This window comes from Glycine soja, chromosome 1, assembly GCF_004193775.1.
Source record: "Glycine soja cultivar W05 chromosome 1, ASM419377v2, whole genome shotgun sequence".
Lineage (NCBI taxonomy): Eukaryota > Viridiplantae > Streptophyta > Magnoliopsida > Fabales > Fabaceae > Glycine > Glycine soja.
The window spans coordinates 24,659,355-24,669,612 of NC_041002.1; the positions used below are offsets into that span (position 1 = coordinate 24,659,355).

The 10,258-nt window shown below is 34.3% G+C and overlaps 1 protein-coding gene across 1 annotated transcript; it reads left to right on the top strand.

Moving 5' to 3' along the window:
* Positions 1-396: 396 nt before the first annotated feature.
* LOC114413621 (UDP-glycosyltransferase 83A1-like) lies at positions 397-2,796 on the top strand. Its single transcript, XM_028378113.1, has 2 exons — positions 397-924; positions 1,782-2,796. The coding sequence occupies exons 1-2, from the start codon at positions 420-422 to the stop codon at positions 2,639-2,641; spliced, it is 1,365 nt and encodes a 454-aa protein (XP_028233914.1). The 5' UTR covers positions 397-419; the 3' UTR covers positions 2,642-2,796.
* Positions 2,797-10,258: the final 7,462 nt, after the last annotated feature.

Sequence of the window (10,258 nt, forward strand, 5' to 3'; positions counted from 1 at the left end):
ATCACTGCTTGTAATGTTGATACGTGTAATGTGTTGGTTATCTGGTATTTAGGGGCGAAACTATGCATTAATACTCTATAACCAATGCCGGGAGCATTTTTGCTGAATGGTTTCCATTGTATCAATCCTTGTAGATGTGTTTGGTACCCTTGGTTCCTCTTTAATGTTAAGCTTTTGCTGATTTAAAAATAATATTGTTACATGAATTCAAAGAAATGAATATTGAATAGCCGATAAGAATGTACGTCATGCATGACATAGATAGTAATTCGTTAAACTTTAAATTTAGGAATATGATTGAGTATAATATCGTCACATGCAACTTTGATTGTGACATGTGGGGGGTTGGGCCTTTATATAGTTAAAAAGCGGCGGGCACGTAAAATTTACCTAAAAAATCAGAATCTACATATAGAAACATGAACATTCCAACTGTGCTAGCTTTACCATTCCCAGCACAAGGGCATGTAAATCCCATGATGACCTTCTCACAAAAGTTGGTTGAAAATGGATGCAAAGTCATTTTTGTGAACACAGATTTCGTCCACAAGCGAGTGGTGAGATCCATGGTGGAGCAACAAGATCATAGCCTCGATGATTCGTCGTCACTGTTGAAGTTGGTCTCAATCCCTGATGGTTTGGGACCTGATGATGACAGAAACGATCAGGCCAAGCTATGTGAAGCTATTCCAAGTTCCATGCCAGAAGCCCTTGAGGAGCTCATAGAGGATATTATTCATTTGAAAGGTGAGAATAATAGAATTAGCTTCATTGTTGCAGATTTGTGCATGGCTTGGGCGTTGGATGTTGGGAATAAATTTGGAATCAAAGGAGCTGTTTTGTGTCCTGCATCATCAACTCTTTTTACGTTGATGTACAACATCCCCAAGCTTATTAACGATGGGATCATAGATTCTGATTATGGTAAGAATATTTCTAGTAAATTACACTAATTATTCTTGAGATCGAAAGTTTTCTGACACCTCTTATTTTTTTACACGTATGGTATTAATAAACTATATATAAATTAAATTTACTTTTTTTAATTTACTCTTAATCAAAGTTGTATAACATACAAAAATACTAGTTTTAAAAATTTATGGGATTATATATAGAAATACTCATAATTAATTAATTAGTATATCCAGTGATTTAAGATTTGGATCTGTCCTACCGATTTAACCGACAATCTATAGCTTGGTCATGATATTCTTAAAGTGGTACTAATCACTACACCAAGTTATCAAGTTAGATTATTTATGAAAAAAGCTTTTTATATATAAATTTATATACATCGGCCATTATGGTTCGATCATTAACCCAATAAATTAATGATCCAATTTTTTTTACCGATTTGATTATTGAAACTATAAATATATCATTACTTATTGTTAATAAAGAATAGGTAATTATCACGCATGCTTGAATTTATATTAAATTTGTTAAATACTCACATGTATGACTGAGTATATAAGCATATACTAATACAACTCAATGCAAGGTATAATATGAATTGGGAAGCCTAGCTTTTTTTTATAGATGTTAAAAAGTTAATAAAAGAAATGACACCATAGGATAATGTAGACTGAATCCTTGTGCAGTTGTGTATATTGAATACATTTTAGTAGCGACCAGTTATGCAGCTTTCGGAAAATTGAACATTCAGTCACGAGTGAAATTTTATTGTGCCATTGAAGCCCAAGAGAGAAGCACAATAAATAACTATTAATATGTGGTATATTACTGATTTCTTTCTTTCTCTTTTTGGATTTTCGTTGAAGAATTAACATTGACAAAGGAAAAGAGAATTCGGATATCACCAAGTATGCCTGAGATGGACACAGAAGACTTTTTTTGGTTGAATATGGGTCACCCATTAACTGGTAAGAAAGTACTCAAGTATTTGGAGCATTGTACACGAAATTTACATTTGACAGAATGGTGGCTTTGCAACACCACACATGAACTTGAACCTGGAACATTATCCTTTGTTCCCAAGATCCTCCCAATTGGCCCATTGTTGAGAAGCCATACAAAATCAATGGGACAATTTTGGGAAGAAGATCTCTCTTGCATGAGTTGGCTCGATCAACAACCTCATGGTTCTGTCTTGTATGTTGCCTTTGGTAGTTTCACTCTTTTTGACCAAAACCAATTCAATGAACTAGCTCTTGGACTCAACCTCACCAATAGACCTTTTCTTTGGGTTGTGCGTGAAGACAACAAGTTGGAATACCCTAATGAATTCTTGGGGAGTAAAGGTAAGATTGTTGGTTGGGCTCCTCAACAAAAGGTGCTAAACCACCCTGCCATAGCTTGTTTTGTGACCCATTGTGGTTGGAATTCTATCATGGAAGGTTTGTCCAATGGGATCCCTTTCTTGTGCTGGCCATACTTTGCAGACCAACTTCATAACAAAACACATCTTTGTGATGAGTTGAAGGTTGGGCTGGGATTTGATAAAGATAAAAATGGACTCGTGTCACGCAAGGTGTTTAAAATGAAAGTGGAGCAATTCTTCAATGATGAGAACATAAAATCTAGGTCTATGGGGTTGAAAGAGAAAGTCATGAACAACATAGCGAAAGGAGGTCCATCTTATGAGAACCTTGATAGGATTGTCAAGTGTATAAAAGAATAAGAATTGACATTTGTTGCATATGTTGATTCTGGGTTTGGATTTGTTTGTTCTACGGTATACCGTGATCATTTGTATATATGATCCTCAATAAATCATGCAGTCATTTCAAAAAGGTTCAGGAACCTAATATTAAATAAAAATTTAGTTAAAGTATAGCGACCTTCAAAATAATTAAACCATATATACACCCGTGAAATTAGTTTCTGATATTCAGTTACAGCTAAATTGTTCTGTTGATTTTAAAAGTACAAAAAATATACCAAAACATGTTAGAAGAGTGAAGTCCAACACTTTGTGAGAAGAGAAACAACTAGATGGCTGAATGTGAGGGAAAGTGGAACAATGAGAGCATAAATATACTTATATATTTAACTAGTATTTTAGCATGTGCATGGCCCAGAATAAATATTTATTTTATAATTATAATTTATAATTTAAAATTATGATAAATAATTTATATTATAATACATTGTTATGGTTAATTATTGACAAATTATTTTAAAAAATATTAAAATTTATTTTGTTTATATGATATGTATATCTAGTTGTCTTGCTTCTCTATTAGTTAGGAATGTGATAACTCACTCCCTGTATGTTGTTTGTGTTTGGATCCTGTGATTATCTTGAACTTTGTGTTCGGGGGAGCAGATGGCTAGGTGAAGTGCTTTAAGGAACCTTATGCTGAAGGACGTCGAGACACAATGCTCTAATAGGATGTGACAGTGGGGCATAAGCTTTTATATTAATTGCATGATGTTAGTCTATTGTATTTTATCTCACTGATTTAAAAAAATATTTTTGTAAATTTTGACGGCCTTATTTTGATCCGAATATGTTTTAATAAGTTTTAATTGATAATAGTGAAGTGAATGTGAACCTTTTACCCGTGTGAATTTAGTTACCGATATTTTTATATATTTTATTTATTTATATATATGTCGGGATAGAGGGTGTTACAATAGTTCAATTATTTTTTTACAGAAATGTTTAAATACTAGTTGATTATCATAACTACAAAAATACCATTCTATGTCAGGTTTTCTACATCAATTGTTAAATAACCGACATGGAAAGTGATGTAGTGACATTTTTTACAAATAATTGCAACTTATTTAAATCGATTATTGTTTAACCGATGCAAACACATATGCTTGTTGCATCGCCTCTAAGTTGAAACCATTTAAACAAAGTTTTTCAACATTGGTTAAAATAATAACCTATTGGTGTTTCCTACTCTTCACTCACAACAATGTTTCTTGTACCTTCAACATGTTTGAAAACAAAAATTCCCTATTTTGAGTAATATAAAATGAAAAATTGAATGATAATTGAGTCTGAGATTTCAAATCACATCATAAAATGATGGTTTGTGATGAATTTAACATCTGCAAGTTTCATCAACTTGTTTTTCTTTTTTGTTTTCATTTTTTAAGTGATTTTTTACGATTCATGTTGAATTTTATATATATACTTGACTTAAATATGTTTTTGTCTTGACAAATTAGAAATGGTTTTTTTTCATTTGCGTTGATCCCCAATAAAATATATATTTTTTTGTATTATTTTGTTTGACTCCTAATATATCTATTTTTTTTTTTTTGCTTTTTGTCCCATAATATGTAGATAATTTGCTATTAGTACCTATCAATTTTTTTTCAAAGGGACTAATAAAAAATTATAAGGATTGAAAGAAAAAAATAGATATATTAGAAGGACTAAAATAAAATAACAAGCACTAAAGACAAATTTTTTGTTTTATTAACGGCTGAAGGAAAAAACAAAAAAAATTATCAGGGACCCAAAATAAAATACATTAATTTATCAAGAACCAATAATATATTTAAGCATATACACTTTTATGATAAGATAAAAAATATTATAATGTTATCATTTTTAATATAAAAATAAAAAATCTTTCAAATATTTTTTTGACTTTATATACGTCGGTAATTTTTGTTGGGGTAAATTTAAATTACCAATGAATTTTTATCCTTCAACTTTTTTTCCGATAATTTACATCTACCACATATTCTTAATCCATCATTAAAATTTGTTGATAATTTAAATTTATCTTTCGAATTTTATCCGTCGATAATTAGCATTTTTCTTGTAGTGTACTTAGTAGCCAATGTTAGAGTTATTTAGGAGGAGGTTATGTGGTTGAAAGGAATGGCTTTTATTTTTTGGTTGTAGGCTTACTTTAATAAATTCCGGCTTGTCAAATTTTCCTCTACATTTTTTCTCCTTTATAGGGGCTCCAAAAAGGTTAAATGCATAGAAGATTCTTATGGAGTGGATGTTCTAGTATAGAAAATATTTGCTAGATAAATTGGAATAGTATTTGTCTATCAAAATCCAAAGGAGCACTTGGGATAAAGGATCTTGACAAGTTCAATATCATCTTACTTACCAAGTGGCGTTGGTGGTTCCTGGTGAATCATGATCCTATATATATGGTATAATTTGTTGAACCATAGGTATGGTTGTTTAAGTTCTTTATCTTATAGCTCTATTGGTGTGGCCGCTCATACTAACTCATCCATATGGTGGAAGGATTAGATGAGTTTAGATGAAAATAGTGGTTTCTTCTCTAATTTCCAGGAGGACTTTCTTCGATGATGATGTAAGCTCCATTTGAGCTTGTAGGCCTAGGATCTTCTTCATCAATGGATTCCTTTGCTTCTTGGAAGATGAATGGCAGTAGAATGGAGAAGGAAGAGAGAGAGGAGACGCCACTTCAAGGAGAAGATGAGTCTAGAAGAAGCTCACCACCATAGGAGGCCATGGATAAGAGCTTGGAGGAAGAAGGAGATGAATAAAGGGAGAGGAAGAGAAGAACACAAAATTTTGTGCTCTAAAAGAGCTCTGAAATCTGAAGTTTAATATTCAAATGATCAAAGTTCAAAAAAATACACACACATGACCTCTATTATAGCCTAAGTGTCACACAAAATTGGAGGGAAATTTGAATTTCAATTCAAATTTTACTTGAATTTGAAATTGAATTTGTGGAGCCAAACTTTGGAGCCAAAATTTTACTAATTATGATTAGTGAATTTTAGTTATGGTTCAGCCCACTAATCCAAGATCAATTCCAAGATTCTCCACTAAGTGTGCTTAGGTGTCATGAGGCATGTAAAGCATGAAGGACATGCACAAAGTGTGACTATATGATGTGGCAATGGGGTGTAGTAAGCAAATGCTCACCTCCCCCTCTCAAATTTTATTGGATTGGGCTTCTACCAATTCAATTAAACTTATTTCCAACCACACACATCAAATATTCACTTAGTTCATGTGAAATTACAAAACTACCCTTAATACAAAAACTAGTCTAGGTGCCCTAAAATACAAGGGCTGAAAAATTCTATATTTCTAGGGTACCCTACCTACATTATGGAGCCCTAAATACAAGACCCAAAATTAATGAAACCTTAATCTAATGTGTACAAAGATAAGTGGGCTCATACTTAGTCCATGGGCCCGAAATCTACCCTAAGGCTCATGAGAACTCTAGGGCCTTCTCTTGCATCTTTGGCCCAATCTTCTTAGAGTCTTCTATCCAATGCCCTTCGGGGGTAGGATTGCATCATTCCCTCCCCCTTGAAAAGGATTTGACCTCAAATCCAGAGGTTCTTGAAACTCATTAATTCTTTCCTCAACACCTGTAAAAAGAATAAAAACATATGTATTAGTGATGTTGGGTATGTTAGAGTACGGTAAGGACTGAAAACCCCTTTCCAGGCCATCTTCCCATAAGAGAATATAGTTCCTCACCAACTCAATGAGCAGTGCTACAAGTATAGAAAAACATGGGACAAACCTTTTGTAAAAGTTTGTTAAGATATTGAAGCCCCAAATTTCCCTTATACTTGGTGGAGTAGGCCACTCAGGAATGACCTTTATTCTCTTAGGATCCATGGGAAGCCCTTTATCACTATTTAAAAAGTCAAGGAAAGTAATGGAATAAAACATACATTTTTCTTTATTTTCATGTTGATTATTCCTACAAAAAATTACAACAAACCTAAGGTGTCCCACATGAGCACCTAGGTTTGCATTGAAACAAAAAATAAGAACAAACCTACCTAATGAGTCCCTATGTACACAAATCATGAAGATGTTGGGTGCATGAGTGATTTTACAAAAGAGTGTTGCACCACTCAACACATTCATCATAATGCCTATCATAGGGATTTGGTGCCTAATAAAACTTATTTTAGGCACCAACAAAGCACAAGGATTTAAGCTCTCCCGAACCAAACCCTCATCCAACAACTCCTTTACTTAAGGAATAACCTCAAGCTCAAGAGGTATGGCAGTGCTAAGGGATGTTTCCCTTGATAGGAGAAGGTAGAAAGATTGTTTAAGAAGGAGTGCTCTTTTAATATCACCTTTTGTTGCAAAATGATTTTCCTTCTTAACAATCTTCTTGGAGGAATCTTTTTTCTCCTTTTCCTTCCCCTTGGCCTTTGAAGACAAGGCCTTACTATCCTTCTTTTTCTTTTGTTTTTCTAGTTTTTCTTCCTCATCCCTCTTATCTTTCATAGTTAATTGATCTTTGGCCACCTGTGAAGGTGTTTGAGGATGCAACACAAATTTAGTGCCAAGATGGGTGAGGGTAATTTCATTAGTTAGGCCATTGTAAATGATCTTCCTATCAAATTGTCATGGCCTTCCTAAAAGAATATGCCCTGCCTCCATGGGAACTATATCACAATTAACTTCATCCTTATATGTCCCAATGGAGAAAGGTACCTTCACTTGTTGGTTAACTATCATTTCCCCTTGCTCATTGAGCCATTGAAGTTTATAAGGTTTTGGGTGGGGAATGATAGTGAGGTTCAACTTGGAAACTAATCTTGTGCTACAACAATTGCAACAAGACCCACTATCCACAATGAGAGAATAAGTTTTATCTAAAATTTTGCATCTTGTATGAAATATGTTCTCTCTTTGTGATTGAGATAGATCACAAGATTGACCTCCAAGGAGCCTTCTAACCATTAAGAGGTCACATTCTTCATGGGGGTAGACTTCCTCACTAGGCTCTTCACCCCTTACTTCATCTTCACTTCCACTAGAGGAAGGGCAAGAAGTAGTCTCCTCTTGACTACTATAAATGTCTTGACCCTTCATGATCATGGTTTTCTTTGTGGGGCATTGAGAGGCAATGTGACCTCTCCTAAGACATTTGAAGCATTTAATGTTGCTAGTCCTTTCTTGGGAACTAGTCTTAGGGGTGTATTTCTCTATGGTCTTACCTTTATCTTCCTTGGGTTTTGAAGGTGCAACCTCCAAAATTCCACGGGCTTGGTCCTTCCTTGGATAAGAGTGAGAGCCATAAGATTTTGAAGAGGGTTTTCTTTTATGTTGTTGCTCCACTCTTATACAAAGTTGGACTAGCTCATCCAGGTCCCTATATGGAAGGAGTTCAACCTTGTCTCTCACTTCCATATTAAGCCCACTAAAGAACCTAGCTATGCTTGTTCTTTCCTCCTGCCTAAGTCCAGCTCTTAAAAGGAGTAGTTCCATTTGTTGTCTATATTCTTCAACACTCATACTCCCTTGTCTAAGCCTTTGGAACTTGTCCATAAGCCCCCTTTCATAGTAGGAGGGAATGTGCCTCATCCTAAGGGCACTCTTAAGATCATTCCAATACTCTATTGGAGGATCCCCATGAATTCTCTGTTCCCTAACAAGGGAAGTCCACCAATAGAGGGCATACCCTTGAAAGCTAAGGGTAGCCAATGGAAATTTTCTCTCTACGCTAATATGATGGCAAGCAAAGAGTTGTTCAACCTTCATTTCCCAATCAAAGTAGGCCTTAACATTATCTTTTCCATGGAAATATGAGAGGCTAATGTTAACCTCTTGAGACCTTCTATCCTTTTCTTTTCTTTGGGAGTGATGTTTAGTATGTGAACTATGGCGCCCTCTATAATAGTCGCTAAGTTCTTCACTTAAACTCTTGCAAGAGTCATGACTACTATAGGAGGCATGTTTTTCTCTTTTCATTTCTTTCATAATTTTTCTTCTTTCTTCCTCTCTTATTTTCTCTCTTTCATCTTGACTTATTTCTTCCACTCTTTTTCTTTTCTCTCTTTTTTTTCTTTCCACAATTTAAGGGATCTCAACTCATCTAATATCTTATACAAGGGGTCCTTAGGAGTAGAACCCTCACCATTAACACTAGATGAAGAATGACGACTCATGTTGGTTCCTAAGTTATGGTTCTTTCTTGTTGGGGGTTTGAAAAAAAGGTAAAAGAAACTATGGTTGAAACTAGCCAAAATAAACACTAAAAGAGGTGTGAAAGATAAGGTAAAAACTAATTGGTAAAAGGCAAGCTATCTAGGCGGTTTGACAATGGAGGGTGAAGGAAATAAGCTATGAAAGTAAGCAAGAAATTAAAGTGCAAGAAATGCAAACTAGGCGGATCCTAAGAGTGTTTGGATGACCTCATTTAAGGTTCCCAACAAAACACTCACTATCCTAAGGGAAAATTGCCTAAAATTATTACATACAAATGGAAGTAGGGTGACCTATTGGAGGCTCCCAACTTACTTCCAATGAAAGGCCTTTTTGTTACAAAGTTTGAAAGCAAAGAAAATTGCCAATTACAAATTACAAAAAAAAAAAGAAGTCCTCAATTTTGGTGGCTATTCTCTCTTTTGTGTTTCACTCAATTTGGAGTGCTTCTTATTCCAATAGCTCTTAAGATGGTTGGCCCCTTGCTTCTTGACTCAAATTCTTCAAGGGATGACACCAATCCTCCTTTCCAATTCCCTAGCAACTCACAAACAAGGAAACAAAGAGACAAGCAATAACTAAAGACCAAAAAATGAGATGAAAGCTAAACCAAAAGTGTTTTGACAAGGCAGATTTTCAAGGATGATTCAACAATTAAAGCAATGAAAAGCACATAAAAGCAAGGTAGGACTCAAAGAGAAACTTAGAATGACTCTAGAGTAGAGTAAAAAAAACTAAAAAAAAAGACTCAAGAAACCTCTATTTTTGGCACTTGTTTTCACAATAATTTTCAATTGGAATTTCAGAACTAGGATTGCTATAAAATAGACACCAATTATAGAACAAATTTTGAGCCAAAACAACAAGCACACTTTCCTTTCACTTTTTTATTCCTGGACACTGATTTTTCTGCCAACTTGTGTGATTTTTATTATTTTTTAATTTAATCCAAATCGCTTGGATCTTTTTTTATAATCTTGGTCCAGATGTCTAGAAAATTCAATAAAAAATTCAGCTCAAAAAACATAGTGACGAATTCCCAGTAATTTATACAAGTTCGTATGTTCAAGCTGCCAACACCAGCGATTTCAACCTAGAAATCAAGAGTGGTGTTTATGTTGCTTAAGGCTTGGATAGTTACAATTTGTGTTTGCTTATGCTCAATTATCTTGAATAACACAATTCAAGAGAGCTTAAGACTTATTTGATTCACAAATCCAGCCACAACTCAGCACCAAAACTCAACTTCATCATAGGCATCATGTAGGAATCTTAGAAAACAAAAAAGAGTTCAACAACAAGACTACTTCTAGGAATTGATTTAGAACATGTTATGAACTAAATAACATGCATGAATTAGACTCA

What these genes read in the sequence shown, in the direction of transcription:
- LOC114413621 (XM_028378113.1), top strand. Translation starts at nt 420, where the DNA reads ATGAACATTCCAACTGTGCTAGCTTTACCATTCCCAGCACAAGGGCAT. An exon ending in GATCATAGATTCTGATTATG is followed by an intron (nt 925 to 1,781) that starts GTAAGAATATTT and finishes TTTTCGTTGAAG; the next exon opens with AATTAACATTGACAAAGGAA.